Source organism: Puma concolor, chromosome B3 (assembly GCF_028749965.1).
Source record: "Puma concolor isolate L17-30 chromosome B3, mPumCon1.1.hap2, whole genome shotgun sequence".
Lineage (NCBI taxonomy): Eukaryota > Metazoa > Chordata > Mammalia > Carnivora > Felidae > Puma > Puma concolor.
The window spans coordinates 146522704-146539649 of record NC_141672.1 but is presented as its reverse complement, the minus strand read 5'-3'; the positions used below and the strand labels follow the sequence as shown (position 1 = coordinate 146539649).

At 51.9% G+C, this 16946-nt stretch overlaps 1 protein-coding gene across 2 annotated transcripts in view; it reads right to left on the bottom strand.

The window, feature by feature from the left end:
- Positions 1–16946, bottom strand: part of EFL1 (elongation factor like GTPase 1) — a 123447-nt gene that overhangs the window by 84757 nt on the left and 21744 nt on the right. For both annotated transcript variants that reach the window (XM_086711722.1, XM_086711723.1), the window contains 5 exons: positions 9413–9536; positions 7838–7914; positions 6727–6863; positions 4910–5032; positions 2688–2787 (listed from right to left, as the gene is read on the bottom strand). In XM_086711722.1, coding sequence (XP_086567848.1) covers positions 2688–2787; positions 4910–5032; positions 6727–6863; positions 7838–7914; positions 9413–9536 — 561 coding nt within the window. The remainder of the gene's footprint in view (positions 1–2687; positions 2788–4909; positions 5033–6726; positions 6864–7837; positions 7915–9412; positions 9537–16946) is intronic.

Below are 16946 nucleotides of genomic sequence, written 5' to 3'. Positions count from 1 at the left end.
AAAACAAAGTCCCAGAATCTAAGAGGGAAAAGGGCAGGGAAGCTGGATGGCCGCCGGCCTTAGATTTAGGAGTGAAGGGTGAAAAGCCACACTAGGCGGAACTTTCCAGAACACTCAGGGAGAAGCCGAGGACTGTGCCCAGCAACGCGCTCCTTCCCGCTCCCCACTCTGGCCTGGGCCTGCTCACCGGCTGCACAAAATGGTGGAAGAAACCACTTACTATATGATGTTTTGGAGGTCAAACCCAACGCCACTGGGAAGAATTATAAGAAACTGGCCCTGAAGCACCACCCTGGTAAGAATCAGATGACGGACAGAAGTTTACACAGGTTTCTCAAACTTCGGCAGAGCAAAGTGCTCTCTGCTACAGAGAGAGACTTGCAGGACAAAGGAGAACAGCGACTAAGGAAGGTGCAGCTGGGGGCTTCGGTCTCCCAGGGACATCCTTCCGGGGGAGGAGGAAGGGCGCCGGCAGGAAGGAGAGGTAAAAACACGCATCCACGCATCCCCTCCCAGGTATCTCAGAAGAGTGACGTAACGGTATGAGAGCGCCAGCTCTGCCAAAGAACAAACGTGGGGCCGGCTGGACAGAAGGCGCGGCAGTGTGCGGCCCGACTGCGGAGGACCTGGAACGCAGGCAAGGACTCAGAAGAGGGAGCCCGGAGCGGCTCAGTACATTCGGGGCGCGTGGTGCGGTGCCGGGGCCGTGGGGCATGGATCCGCGCTAGACGGATGTGAAAGCTGCAACGGAAGGAAGACGGCTCGAGAGAAGATTCTAGAAGTTCTCACTGCAAAGGTTATGAGGACAGCCGGAAGGTAACATTCCATGGCGAAGGGGACCAAGGACCAAGACTGGAGCCAGGAGACGTTACTATGGTTTTAGACCGCAAGGACCATGCAGTTTCTGCTCCGCGAGGACGCCTTCTCGTGTGGGGATGCGCAGCTGGCTGACACGCTGTGTGGCTCTCAAAGCCAGCGTCTGCTCGTGACAACTGAACCACCGTCCTGGCCTCTCACCCAGGCCGCCGTCAAGCACAGACACGTCACATGTGTGACAAATGAAGTCCTGCCAATTTACCGTAGTCCATAGGAAAAGGGTCACCAGATCACTGAATTTAAGGTCAACTGTCCTCAGAATGGCTTTTTCTCTCCTGACAAACTCTTTGCTGGAAGGAAGCAGAAGAGGCTGAAGACACGCACCAGGCAGAGCCGGTGGCCTGTGACGCAAATCCCAAAGCGAGGCTGAGGGGCACCATCCTGGGGCGGCCCCTGCCTGACCTCCCACGGGGCCAGGGGACAGCACTCACTGCCGGGGTCCCGTGCAGACAGCGCGCGGAGGGGGGAGAGTCACAGCTCACTACTCGCCGCTGCTTTTGGCTCAATATTTGACTACAGCAGCATTTTCAAAGTTAAACGAAGAACATACTCAAATGTAAGTGCTTAAGGGGCACCTGCGTGGCTCAGTCGGTTAAGGGTCCGACTTCGGCTCAGGTCATGATCTCTCGGTTCGTGTGCTTAAGCCCCGTGTAGGGCTCTGTGCTGACAGCTCGGAGCCCGGAGCCTGCTTCGGATTCTGTCTCTGTTTCTCCCTCTCTGCCCCTCCCCTGCTCGCATGCTTTCTCTCTCTCTCACATATAAATAAACATGAAAACAAATTTTTTTTTTTTAAATGTAAGTGCTTGAAAAGAAAAGAAAGAAAAGCCACAGTGGATGAGTCAGGCCAGACTCCACCCAGGGAGTGAAAGGCTGTCGCCTTTAAAGCGGACACACCTGGACTCAGACACTGTTGTGGCCTCCTTCCAGCTCTGTGACCTTGAGCGTGGAACTCAGTCTTCTTAAGGCGCCTGGCTTCTCTTGCAGGTACAAGACAAACACTAACTTCTCCCACTGGAGGACTGCTGTCAGGTCCGCACGGCCCGTCAGCGGTGGGGCGCGAGTACTGTGAGAGCTCGGTGGGTGCGGTCAGTGAGCGGAGCGTCGTTATTTATAACACACAAGAACCAGACTTAAGATGCTCCCCGGTGTACTGGACGTTCTTAAGACGTCATGTTCATGGTACTTCTCTCGGGTTACTGGAAAAATGCCTACAAAGGATGGCCAGAGGAGATGCGGGTACTACACAAGAGGGGCTCCAGGCACCCACGTCAAGTTTTCGTTCCACACCCCGACATCACACGATGGAGCCCGGGGCAGGGGAGCTGGCCGGGAGGCGCCAGTAATCCCCCCAAGAACGGACCAGGATCTGAACTACAGGGGGAGGGAGCGGGGCCGGGACGGAAAAACCCGGATGCTGTAGAACAGATTCTCCAAGACTCGGGGACCGTGCGAAATCATCCATCTCCGGAGGCGCCAACACCCCACCTCCACGCAGATCAGCAGAGATGCTCGCGCGCTTATGAATCTCCACTGAGGTCGCCAGCCAGGCTTGGAGAACTTGCCGGATGCTCCCTAAAAATTACCCGTGGCTACGACTGTCACTATATTCTCCTTCAGACTTCACATCAGTGCACACCAACCGTCCCGGCGCTGATTTCACCTCGCAGGGTGCACACGTATGTTTCCACAGGGGAGGCTCACCAGCAGTCCGGGGCTGGGGAGGAAAAGCAGGGGCGCGCTCCGCCCACACCCCCTCTGGGCCACCCTGGGAACGTGACCCCCCCCCCCCCCCGGCCCACCCCCATCCTTACCTGGGCTTGTTCTGCGGCAAAGCCTTGGCATCAACGGCAAACATTTTGGAAACAAAGATGATAACAGGAGCAGTGTCTTCACTCCCACATTTCAGGAAAGCTACACAAACAGGGAGTGAAAATGTCACTCTTTTTCCCATCAACCCTACACGGAGCTGAAGCCAGCAAAGCACCCCCCCACCCCCCACGCCATAAGCCTCACAAATTCTTCCCCAGACCCAGTGAGCAAGGGGGAACACTGAGGAATGTTCCCATGTGTCAATAGTCAACAAGGTAGCTCATTAATAAAATACCCACAACTTACACAAGTTAGAAAACGGAAGGGACTATCTTATCATAGCAGTAACAAAACCCTTAGAAATACTCAGTAGTATAACGTGTTAATTTCCCCTAAATCTACACAATCTAACACAATTTCCTATCAACGTATTGACACCTTTCTTTACCTCTTAGAGGTATAAAACCACTGATTAATTTTTTTAATGCTTATATTTATTTTGAGAGAGGGTGCATGGGGGGGGGGTGCACAAGCGGGAGGGGGGGGGAGGACACCAAGCAGGTTCCACACTGTCAGCACAGAACCCAATGTGGGGTCAAACCCACAAACCGTGAGATCATGACCTGAGCCATAATCAAGTGTCATCCGGGATACTTAACTGAGTCACCCGGGTGCCCTGATTAATTAAAAAAGAAAGAAAGAAAGAAAATGACCCCACCAAAATAATGTGCACGTCAGTGAAAGAGGCCGACAGTAAACTTCAAGCAAGAACAAAGCCACAGGAAGTCAGAAGTGAACACACAGCAGGCGTGTCGCCTAGGGCACCGGGGCACAGCCGGGAGGAGCAGGGTGGCGGGTCTGGCCCCCCGCCGCACCAGGACCGCCCAGGCCGCACCGGGACAACACCGAAGGGAACCCAAGGCAGAGGCAGGGACCCCGGGCGAAAAGCTGTCCTCTCAAGCAGGTGAGAGATCACCGTGCGGCCCAGGGAGGCAGACGCAGAAATGCCGAATGCCCCGCTCTGGACAGACTGCGGAGCAAGGCCACGCAGGGTGCGGAATCACACAGAGCCCGGATGACGGCCACGTGTGGGAGTGGGCGGGAGAATGAAGGGACCTCGTGGGACGGAAGTCGGGGAGGCAGGCTTCGGGCGGCGGGAGGAAGCCCCGCGTGGGAGGTTGGGGGGGGGGGCGCGCCTGGGGCAGGCAAGCGGAGGGGCGGGCGGTGGGGTGCTGCGACGGGAGCGAGGGGTACCGCGATGGGAGCGGAGAGGGGGTGGGCAGTGGGGAGCCGCGACGGGAGCGACGGGAGAGAGGGGTGCCGCGACGGGAGCGCAGAGTGGGGGGCGGGGGGGGGTGCCGCGACGGGAGCGGGGGGGGGGGGGGGGGGGGGCAGACGCGCGCTGCAGCCGCACAGGTGGGTGGCAACGGTGAGTGTGCTGTCGCGGACAGCCCTGAGGTGGAGGAGGTCGCCAGGGGACCGGATGCAGGGAGGGAACGCATGGGGTCTGAAGGCCGAGCCTTGCTTGGGGCGTCCCACCCCGGAAAAGTCAGGGCGAGGAGCCGGGAAAGACGCGAAGGATGGGCGGCCAGGGAGACAGGGAGAAAAGCACAAGCAGGGGGAAGCCCGAAGTCACGAGAAGACGGTGTCTCCCGGGGGGAGGAGTGATCTACGCCGTCAGACACTCGTGACGGATCCGGTCAGAGGATTTAACGAGGACACTCAAGAGGGGCCCCGAGAACAGCGGCCGAGTGGTTCTGGGCTGGAGGCTGCACATCTAATCGGAGGGAAAGTGGAGGCCGCGAGTCCTTGCATCTGCCTGTCATGGAGCCTGACGAAGCCTGGGACCGGCGGGTCCCCTCTTGTGGGGGCCAAAGAGAGGCCCGGCCGTGGAACCCCTTCCGTGGCTCCCAGGGACCCAGCCATGGTGGCGGCAGAGCAGCTCAGGGACACACCGTTGCTCGTCCAGGGACCGGGAGACAGGGTCACCAGGAGATCAGGAGACGAGACCGGGGCAGAAGGGAGGCGTCTCAGAGCCTCCGCTCTCCCAGCCCAGCGAGGACAAAACGGCCGTGGCAAAACTCCGACTTTGGCAGGAAAAGAAAACTGGCAACAGGGCCTTTTGTGGAACTGCCCGTGGAATCGGCCACCGGGCTAACTGGTCTAGAGCAGCCTGGGCTTGGGACGCTCAACCAAGCCCCTGCCGCGTCCACCTTCGGCTCACCTGCTTTCAGGGCCTGGGTTTCTGGGGGAAGAGAGTCAAACGTCTGTGATCCCGTGCACATCAGCTTCTCCACCCGCTCGGCCGTAATGTCCAGGGGGCTAGGAAGTTTCTGACACACCATCGCTGAAGTTGGAGGTTAAGGACTCACAGTCGTGAACAAGTGCCCTCCACCCAGGCACAGACTCACAGCACACGCCGACTCCTGAGGTAGCAGTGGACAGCCACACACAAAACGCCCGAGCTGTCAAACATCGCGCGTCACGTCTCAAAATACAGACACAAGTTCAGGGAGTTCGTGGACTCTCTCAAGCCCAGGGAGGATTTTTTTTTTTAAATTTTTTTAAATGTATATTTATTTTTGAGAGAGAGAGAGATACAGAGCACCAGTGGGGGGGGGGGGGGTGAGGGGCAGAGAGAGAGGGAGACACAGAATCCAAAGCAGGTTCCAGGCTCTGAGCTGTCAGCACAGGGCCTGACACGGGGCTCAAACCCACGAACTGCGAGATCATGACCTGAGCCAAAGTCGGGCGCTTAACTGGCTGAGCCACCAGGTGCCCCGTCCCAGGAAGGACTCTGAAGACAGACATCCTAATACACTGACAGCCCACGGAACAAGTGAGGAGAGCTCAGTAGCTTGTCCTAAAATTTTTTCACGTAGTTTCAGTCTCTACAAACTTTTATGAAACAACATCAGTCGCCGGCTATGACACGAGAAACTCCCCTCCCCGAGCCAGTGTCACTGCAGGTGTGGGTCCATCCCAGCTCCGGGCTGAGGTGCCACTGCTGGCCCACGCCCGGGACACTGTACCACAGCCCACCGGGGGCTGCTTGGGACACGCAGATCAATGAAAAGAAGATAGTTTACCTATAAAATTACTTTAGTTGGGACACCTGGGTGGCTCAGTCAGTTTAAGCCTCTGACTTCGGCTCAGGTCGTGATCTCACGGTTCATGGGTTCAAACCCCGCGTCAGGTTCTGTGCTGACAGCTCGGAGCCTGGAGCCTCTTTCGGATTCTGTGTCTCCCTCTCTCTCTGCCCCTCCCCCACTCATGCTCTGTCTCTCTCTCTCTCAAAAATAAATGAATGTAAAAAAAACTGTTTTAATTACTCTAATGTATCTCAAATCAAGTCTTCCTCGAATCAGTAATATAACAAGAAATACCAATATGCTAAGAAAATATGGCACTAAAATGAAACACTGATCTGACATACACATCTAAACTATCTAGTTACACATAAATGTTAGTAAAATAGAATTTTTTGTTGTCACAGTCTACTAAACAAAAAGACACATCTTCCTGAAAGAACATTCATTTGAATTGGTATTAGTAAGAATAAAAATTAGCATCAGGATATTCATTTTTAAAAGCATTAAATACAGTTTCGTGGTGGAATACGAAATAACCACAGAAGACTTACTTTGATTTTTTTTAATGTTTATTTATTTCCAAAGGAGAGAGAGAGCGTGAGTGGAGGAGGGGAAGAGAGAGAGCGCGCACGTAAGTGGGGGAGGGGCAGAGAGAGACACACACACACACACACACACACACACACACACACACACACAATCCAAAGCAGACTCCAGGCTCTAAGCTGTCAGCACAGAGCCCGACGCGGGGCTCAAACTCACAAACCGCGAGATCATGACCTGAGCCAAAGTCGGACGCTCAACCGACTGAGCCACCCAGGCGCCCCACAGAAGACTTACTCTGGATTGAAATGTGTTACTTCCAAAGGATTTCCTGTTTGCCAGTCACATGTTTTTCCTGTTTTGTCAAAACTATCACTTCATTAAAAACCATCAGGACAAAGGATACCAAGCACAGCATGGGAAATGGGCAGCCACTGGCTGCAAATGGCATTGATCTGAACTTTAGGATCAGAATGTCGTGCCTCCCGGGCTCCAATCTTCAATCCTAAAGAAGACACGATCCTATCAATTTTTTCTTTGTCCCTGTAGGAAACAAACAAACAGGGAGGTCACAGAGAGACACCAAGGGGCAGAGAGGAAAAGGAATGCCACATTCTGACACACTTCCTCCAGACACACTCCTTCCACAAGAACTAGGCACACTTCCGGGGCGCCTGGGGGGCTCAGTCGGTTGAGCGTCCGACTTCGGCTCAGGTCACGATCTCACAGTTTGTGAGTTCGAGCCCCGCGTCGGGCTCTGTGCGGACGGCTTGGAGCCTGGAGCCTGTTTTGGATTCTGTGTCTCCCTCTCTCTCTGCTCCTCCCTGGCTCGTGCTCGGTCTCTCTCAAAAATAAACATTAAAAAACATTTTTCTTTTTTAATAAAAAAAAGAACTAGACACGCTTCCTCCCCACGTACTCCTCCTACAAGAAACCTGACACACCCGGAAGGGGCTCCAGCCACAGTGGAGGACGGCTCAATCTCTACTCCGTTCCTTCCAATGACCCCTTCTTCAGAGCCCCTTGGAGCACGAGCCCAATCCCCTTAGCGAGCTCTGGTGATTGGAGAGGCAGTTTTATGTACGAGTGCTGGAAGTCACAGTTCCAACTCCAGATAACTCTGAATGAAAATTTACTAAAGCAAACCTTCTTTCTACTTGTATCAGGCAAGTCGGTTCCCAAGTTCCCTGTGAATGATCCTACATGTCAAATACCCTTTCCACTACAAATACGATTTCATCTCAAACTGGGTTTATACAAACAAAGGTCCAGTGTTTCCCTCCACCCATCTCGTCGATATCCTCGTCTCAGCCCTCCAGAAGCACAGACTGCTCCTCAGTCCCTCCCACCACCTTTACCTGCACCACATGCCCTTCTACCTTGGACCCCAGGACCAGCCCATCTGTGAAGGGTCCATTCCCTTGCTCCGTCCGGCCCAGCTCTGTGAAGCGACACCCATCACGCTGGAAGGGGGGCAAATCACAGCGCCCAAAGACCCAGCACTACAGCAGTCTTACCTTTTCAAGACCGCATCATACAAACTCCATACATTCTCCAGGATCAACTGTACAAATAAAGGTTTCTTTCCTTTCGCCTGTAAAAAAGAACACACGTACTTAAGTTTCCCAATATTCAACAGGCAGCCTACATACTCATTCTCGACGTGTTGTATTAACATGTCTCGTTTCTACTAGAAGATGTTTACTTAGCAGTAAAGTGGCAGAAAGCAGTTATAAATATGCACTAAACAGCCAATAATCTGCAGTCAGTAACAACCACTGTTCTCTTCCTCTGGGAACCAGAGACTCGACAAACGACGAGACCGGCTGGGGGTCGAGTCGCTGGGACCGCCGCCTCCCCCCACTGCCATCAGGGGGCACACGATGCCCACACCGGGAGCTGAAAATTCACTCCGCGTGTGCAGGTCCTTCCACGAACTTCTTCCGAACAATGTTCTTAAACATGGAAAACGCTAAACTTCAAGGAAGAGGGTAACAGAAAAACAAAAAGCCCTATCGTTTTCTTACCAAAAAGGTCTATGCAAAATAATGGCAAGAGCACCAGCAGAAGGATGCCCTCACACACACAGGAGACGGAACATAAACGGACGCCCTGTTGCTCGAGGAGGTAAGAACTACTGTCCCCATTTCACAGAGGAAAGAACAGAGACAGAGGCCACAGGGCCGAGACTCAGCCACAGACTCGGACTCTCGACCCACCTCGCCACGCTGGCTCCTTTTTAAAATATACTGTTTATGGGGCGTCTGGGTGGCGCAGTCGGTTAAGCGTCCGACTTCAGCCAGGTCACGATCTCGCGGTCCGTGAGTTCGAGCCCCGCGTCGGGCTCTGGGCTGATGGCTCGGAGCCTGGAGCCTGTTTCCGATTCTGTGTCTCCCTCTCTCTGCCCCTCCCCCGTTCATGCTCTCTCTCTGTCCCAAAAATAAATAAACGTTGAAAAAAAAATTTTTTTTAAATATACTGTTTATGAAAAGCTTTTAATGGCAAGGGGAGATGTTCACAGTATGATGTGAAGCAAACCACCAGCTCCGTTATGTAAATAACAGAATCAACTGAGGGATGTATGTCTCTATCCTATGAGAACGCACAAAATTAAAACCACAGCATTAGCAGTGTTGGCTTCTGTTTTTTTCTTTTTCTTGTGGCTTTATATTCACAAGCATTTTCTAAAAGGAATATACGTGCTCTTCCGTGAGAATGAATTTATAAAATCCTGAATTTTACATTAAAACAACAACCCGGCCCTAAGGACGTATCCTTCGAGGCTCCGTGACTCGGCATCCCCTCTGCCTACAGAAGGAAGGGCTGGGCAGTAGCCACCTCTCCCCGTGAGCACACGCGGTGACCGGCGCTAGGCGGGAGAGAGGCCTCAGCGGAGCCTTGGGGTACAGCTTGCTCCGAGAGCGCGTCTCTTTAAACACCCAGTATTTAAAGAACGACACTTGGAAATGAGACACACGAGCTTTAACCAAAGGTGTACAGGAAAAAGCCCCTCGTGGACTGACCCACGTGAACCAAGGACAGTAAAGGTGTTACCGCGCAAGTCTCAACAGGGCGAGAACGTGCCACATCACCTGATCAACCTTCATAATCTTCTTGGCCTTCATGTTTATATAATAATCTCCCCACAGGGTTTTCATAAGGACTTCTTTCCTGATGCCAATTTTCTGACTGTAGATTCTGGCAAAGTGCTCGATCCTGGAAGGAAATCAAGTGTTCTTGTCACCGATAACAATAATCAAGGCCGAGCGCAGCTGACACTGGAGCGTTTCCGAGGCAGGTTCAGCGGACTCTAACCGCCCCGCGGACGCAGTCGTTTCCACCGTCCGACAAGCTGGTACCGGCACCCCCGCGTTTTACGGGAGAGGCGGCGGCACCGAGATACCACGCAGGTACCACCCGACGCGGCTGCCCACGCCCCCGGGCACTCGCTCTGCGTTGGCGGGAATCAGAAGGCGTGCGGCCGCTCCCCGTCGTACATCCGCACCTGTGAAGGCAGGCGAGAGGCACAGGGGCCGAGGAGACAGGGCCCCGGCTGCCCCCTGCAGCCACGCCAGCGTTAAGCTCTGTCTCAGCCCCTCCCTGCTCTGGGTTGCCTGTTGCTCACAAAGGGAAACCGCCAGAGCCAGCCAGAAAAGGCTTTTTGGCATCCTGGGTTGAAAACACATGCACAAGTACTCAACTCTCCCGGGCCCGCGGCAAAACCAGTTGGCGCCAGCTTCGCTCCCCGGCCACGTGAGAGCAATAACCGGACAATTAAGGGCACCGTATATAAGGTCTGTGCCATCCGGACGGAAGACCTAGGGAAAAAAATCTCTTCTCTGCGGGGAGCAGCCTACTGAGCATGAGCTGTGAGTCCAGCTCTCAAAGTACCAGCATCTTGGAAGATGCCTGCCGTCCTCCCGCCGCACAAGGAGTCCGAAGGCAACACACCCCGGACAAATCTTTCCGCATCCGCCAGCAGCCGCGGTCGTGCCAGAACCGGGGGTTAACCGCAACCTTGTCCTGTTATAGCTGACACTCTCCGGCGACAGCGGAGGCCTGGGACGAGCAGGAGGTGGACAGAGGGGAGGAAGTTACTAATGACGGTCGGAGCCAGCAGTGTGACGAGGGTCAGGCTGCAGCTTAGAAGCAAAAGCACGTGCTACAGAATCCGAAGGTAAACACCCAGTGTCCCCCCTCCCTGGGGGCGAAGGGAGAGGAAATACCCAACCGGGAATTAAACTTCAAGCTCTACGGTCACAGGCCGCTGGTGCTCCGGAGGTGGCCTCGACGGGCCGCGACCTCAAAGCAATCGGCGATTAGAAACTTCACTGCCCGCTTGATCCAACAGCTCTTTGTTCGGCTGAAGTTTTTAAAAATTTTTCCAAAACTTTAGTTTCTATTGTCATTTTATTTACATTTATTATATCTATATATATAGATATATATATCTGTATATATATATATATATATATATATATATATATATATATATATATATATACAGCTGTAGACACACGCTCCATGTTATCATTGCCACACTATTACCATTTTTCTTGTTTCTGAAGGAGGGAACCCTCCTCTCCATAAATTCGTGCCTCGCGGCACAGACCGACAGCTTTCCCGCCGTGGAAGGCTGGAAGGAGCGGCAGCGGTCTCTCTCGCAGCGGTAGGGGCTACTCCACATATGAGGCCAGGGGCCGAGTGCACGCAGTTCCCAAGCCTCCAAACAGAAACAGACTCTGTCCTGCTGCCTGCTCCAGGGACCCCCTCCCCGGCTTCCTGTGGTTAAGCACGCTTAGAGCAAGGCACAGAACCCCCCTTCCAGACACAGGTCGGCAGACCCCACCTCCCTGTGGCTTTCTGCTCATCGACACCTGACCCTGCCGGGTACGGTGCAAACCGCCACGCAGACACGCAGCCCCGTTCCGGAACCCCCAGGAGGGAGACCGCCGAGGTCCCAGCACAGCCTCCAACCCGACTCCACCCGAGAGCCCTAACCTTTACGGTGATGGTGATGCCTGCCAGGGCCTCAATGGATAAAGCGCGCCCTGTGATCACCATACTGGCAACCTGGGTCTATTCTTACATGGTTAAAACTGAAGGTAATGACCGTGTGACTAACACGGTGAACTTTCAGTATTTTCAAAACTGCGTTTTTGTTTTTTTGTTTTCTCTTGCCTGATACAGGACCGATTTTTGTATATTCTTCAGGGACACTTAAATTCTGACTTTAGTTATTATACGATTCACATGGTTTATGTTTCTCTGGACCTGTTAACAGTCTGTGATATAAAATCTTCCCGAAGCCATACACATTTCTACTTCTACTTCGTTTTTGTCTCATGCACTCTGTTGTTGTGATCACTGACAGAGAATGAACCTCTTCAACTACTGAAAACTGTCCATTATCCACATAAAAAGGATGCTTATGCCACGATACATTTGTTATAAATTCTGCGTTGTTCATCAAAACTGCTGAACTTTCTTTCTGCTCACGTTTGATGGACATATTGAGCCAAAGCTTTGGTATTTATCCTCTGTCAACTATGCTATTTATCTATTTTGTGTAGCAAACCTTTGGATTTTTTTTTTTAATTTTTTTTTTTTCAACATTTATTTATTTTTGGGACAGAGAGAGACAGAGCATGAACGGGGGAGGGGCAGAGAGAGAGGGAGACACAGAATCAGAAACAGGCTCCAGGCTCTGAGCCATCAGCCCAGAGCCTGACGCGGGGCTCGAACTCCCGGACCGCGAGATCGTGACCTGGCTGAAGTCGGACGCTTAACCAACTGCGCCACCCAGGCGCCCCTGGATTTTTTTTTTAATGGAATCTCCTTTTTTGCTTACTTATTTTTTATTATTTTTTCAGTGGAGGTGGAGAGAGAGAAAGGGGGGGGAGAGGGGAGACAGGGGAGAGGGGAGAGAGGAGAGGGGGAGAGGGGAGAGAGGAGAGGGGGAGGGGAGAGGGGAGGGAGAGAGAGGGAGGGGAGAGGGGAGGGAGAGAGAGGGAGGGGAGAGGGGAGGGAGAGAGAGGGAGGGGAGAGGGGAGGGAGAGAGAGGGAGGGGAGAGGGGAGGGAGAGACAGGGAGAGGGGAGGGAGAGAGAGGGAGGGGAGAGGGGAGGGAGAGAGAGGGAGAGGGGAGGGACAGAGAGGGAAGAGGGGAGGGACAGAGAGGGAGGGGAGAGGGGAGGGAGAGACAGGGAGAGGGGAGGGACAGAGAGGGAAGAGTGGAGGAGAGAAAGGGAGAGAGGGGGAGGGAGATTCAAGCAGGCTCCATGCTCAGTGCGGAGTTTGATGTGAGGCTCGATCTCAGGGCTGTAACGTCATGACCAGAGCCGAAATCAAGACTTGGCCTCTTCAGTGACTCAGCCACCCAGGCACCCCTGAATTTCCTTCTTTACAAAAGCTCTCCTCGGTGGGGGACTTCATGCATTTAGTGTCCTAACTGTTGTGATCAGGGGGATCTCTAGTATGATTTCTGTTGGTGCTTCTGGGATTCTTTTAAAACGTTGATTTGTGGTACCCAGACGTCTGTATCTTCTTTATCTTGTCCAACCCTGTGTCAGAGACGTGTCCTGCTTTCCACTTGAAAAGTGGTAAACTGAAAGCTTCCACACCCTCAGACCTCTACCAGAATCATCAAGTGCAGCACAGGAATCATCAAGTGCAGCACTGTCCTCAACTCCTTTCCCAGGCCACGTTCCTTTACACACAGGCACAGAAATCCTTCGAAATCCTGGTTCTCATCCTTCCCATTCTTCTTCATCCCATAGTCACCATCAGACCTGCTTAACATCACCGCTTCTCCCGTTGGTGCTTTGTGCTTTTATTCATGTGTCGTCAGATAGTCGTCATTTTTTTTTTTTTAATTTTTTTTCAACGTTTTTATTTACTTTTGGGACAGAGAGAGACAGAGCATGAACGGGGGAGGGGCAGAAAGAGAGGGAGACACAGAATCGGAAACAGGCTCCAGGCTCCGAGCCATCAGCCCAGAGCCTGACGCGGGGCTCGAACTCACGGACCGCGAGATCGTGACCTGGCTGAAGCCGGACGCTTAACCGACTGTGCCACCCAGGCGCCCCTAGATAGTCGTCATTTTAAAGTGATGCCAATTTCTCCATTCTTGGACTCTATTTTAATTCACTTCCTCCACCGAGCACCTCCCGACGAAGCTCCGGGAGAGACCTGGGGGCCTGCGGGGACCTCCCCATCTCCTGCCCGTCCCCCTGCACAGCAGCACGGCCAACGGTGAGCTAACTACCGGGTCACACGCCCTTCTGCGTCAAGCCGCCCCGTGGGTTGATCTCAGCTGCAGGATCTGAAAACACCGGTGTCCAAGGACAAACAAAACCGCTTTAGGGAGGACGTCTTACTGGCCCTTCTCTCCTGTCCCTGTTTTACAGGGTCGGGGTCTCAGTTCTACTTGTCTAAAACCAGAGCCGGATTCCGGCCCGTGCCGGCCATAGTGTCTCTGTGTCCGCACAAAGTGTTCTTCCGGATCCACGTCTGTGTCGGGACAGGCTGAGGCCGCTCGCCCAGGCTCGGCTTCTAGTCACACTTGATCCTGGCCTGCCCCTGACAGTCTGCAGAGTCAACCTCCCCATTCTGAAACGTGCTCAGTCCCCCCCTCCAGTGACACACCAGGTGGCCCGCCTTCCCTAGTCGCTGGCACGCGGCAGGAACATCCACAGGAAAGCATCTCGAGTGCCTTCATTCCACCACCAGCTTCCTATAAATCAACACATCCGCTTGCCAACGGCGGGCACGGACAGACGTCTGCAGGTGACCCGGCCTAACACAGGGCGACCCGCTGACTGACGGAGAGCACGTGAAAATGTCCAAGGTCGTGAGGGACACAGCAGCCACCCCCCTCCATCCGCGCGAGCCTCTCTCCACCCCTTCTCCTTCCACAGTAGGCTTCCGCCAGTTTCTGAGATTCAGACTAAAATTTGCATAAAACATTAACACTATTTATGGAAATCACTCCAAGGAAAGGACGAGCCCCCCACCCCGTGACTCACTAGCAAAACACCTAGGAATCAGGAAACTAACAGGTCTGACTGGTTATGTGACCGAATCAATCACTGTACTTTTTAGCTCAAAAAGTTTTCAGAAATCATCTGAGCCCAATATTCTTATGTTTCAGAAGAGGAAACTGAGGCCCAAAGTGACGATGCTACCAAGTCCTCAACCGTGTGTGAAAAGTACACATTCTCAGCGGGTCTGCCGTATCCATTCTCTGAATTTTCCTAAGGCACCGAGCGGACTATGGTATCTACAACCGCTGGCAAACCAACAAGGAAAAATCATGATATTAGACCTGATTTCACTGTCACGGCAAAATCTGTTCTGTCAAAAGGGAGTGGAGGGCAAGTTCCTATGAAAAGGAGGACAGAACAGCCAACGTTGGCTGGGCTCCTCCCAAGGCGTGCGCTCTGGTCCATTTCTGATCCCTTCTTCCCTCCCATTTCCAAACCGACACGTTTGGCGATGGGCTCTGTTCTCACCTGGCGCACTGCGTCTGCTTCTGTCATCCTGCGGTACATGCAAGATGGAGCCCACGACTACAGTGAACCTCAGTGCGGTCCCACAGCTGTTGACTCAAGCGCAGACATTTCTCTCCAAGTAGTAATTCTTTAATGTTTGGATTTTTGGATTCCACGAGTCAGTAATGGTTGCGGTTAAGAAACATTATCTATTGCCTCCCACAATCTAAAACTGACGTCACTATGCCATGGCTCCTGTGTGTACCTATCCAGAAGGGGCCTTCAGAAGGACCGAGAGCCCACGGAAGTAAGAGAGCATAAACTTTGGTATCAATCGGTTCTTCCACTTAGTGGCTGAGTGAGGTCAAACGATTGCTGGATGTCTTTTAGTCAAAGGTAATAAATCGTAACGTCTATTGAAAAGGATCATCCTAAGAATTCAATGAAATAATTTAAGCAAAATAACTCGGTCAACATCGAGCATGTGCACATTCTCAACAGAGTTGGCTTCTTTCCACACGAACTCCTGCTAGTGCAGAGTTCATGTGGAATACGCGTTACGCTGAATGTATTTGCTCATAAATAACCTCCAGAGGATATACCAGAAACTGTCAGGGCGCTAATTTCTTGTGGGGAAATGAAATGAAATCCTAAGGGACAGGGTGAGACTTTTCATGATCTCCCATGTACACATTTTTGTACCTTTGGAATTAAAAATATATTCAAAGAATAGAGTTCCAAAAAAATCATTTGTACTTAAAACCCACAAAGAGATGCAGAACTGGTTCAATATTCAAAAATCAATGTAATCCACTATATTAACAAGTTAAAGAGGAAAAACCATAGGATTATATTAATTGCTACAGACAAAGCATTTGACAAAATTTGACACACATCCGTAAAGATGACTGAGAAAAAAGGAATACAGGGGAACTTCCTCAACTTGATAAAGAACGTTTAAATTTTTTTTCTGACTTTTATTTATTTTTGAGAGACAGAGAGAGAACGAGCAGGGGAGGGGCAGAGAGGGAGACACAGAATCCAAAGCGGGCTCCAGGCTCCAAGCTGTCAGCACAGAGCCCTACAGGGGGCTTGAACTCACAAACCGTGAGGTCATGAACTGAGCCAAAGTCGGATACTTACCGACTGAGCCACCCAGGCACCCCTAGAATTTTCCTCTTTAGAGGAAGAGGCAAAGACATGAGATTTAAAAAAAAAAAAATTAACATTTATTTATTTTTGAGAGAGACAGAGACAGAGCATGAGCAGGGGAGGGGCAGAGAGAGAGGGAGACGCAGAATCTGAAACAGGCTCCAGGCTCTGAGCTGTCAGCACAGAGCCCAACGGGGGGTCTTGAACCCATGAACCGTGAGATCAAGATGGGAGCCGAAGCCAGACACTTAACTGACGGAGCCACCCAGGCGCACCCCCCTTTTTTAAAAACAAAATTTTTCTAAAGAACATTTAAAAGTAACCTACGAAATGGTGAAAGACTGAGCGCGTTCCCGCTAAGATCAGAACAAGGCAAGGATGTCTAGTCTCCCCACTCTTCCAACAGTCCTGGAAGCTCTTGCCAACACAGTAAGGCAAGGAAAGAAGAAAGCAGCATGGTGAAGGAGGAAGTGAAGCAGGTCCCCGTTTGCAGACGAGGTGACTGTCTTGTAAAAAGTCCCAAGGAACCTAGGGAAAACTCCAGTATGTGAGTTCAGCAAGGTCACGGTATACAAGATTAGCATACAAAAATCAATTAACTGTATTTCCAAAAAGTAGGGATGAATAGGTGAACACCAAAATTAAAAACATAATACCATTTATAATCGCTCAAAAACAATGAAAACTTAGGTGCGGAACCAATACAACAGGTACAATCCTCATACGATGAAAAGTACAAAATGCTAACGAAAGAAATCAAAGAAAATCTAAAAACAAAATGAGTATTCCCGCATTAGAAGAGACAACGTCGTAAAGATGTCACTTCTCCTCAAATTGATATAGAGGTTTCCCCGTGCATTTTCAATATAAATCCTAACAAAAGTTTTTTGCAGATACAGGCGAAGATTATTATAAAATGCATATGGAAAGGCACAGATCTTCAAACAGCAGAAACAACCACTTCCAAAAAGTGGAATGTGAGC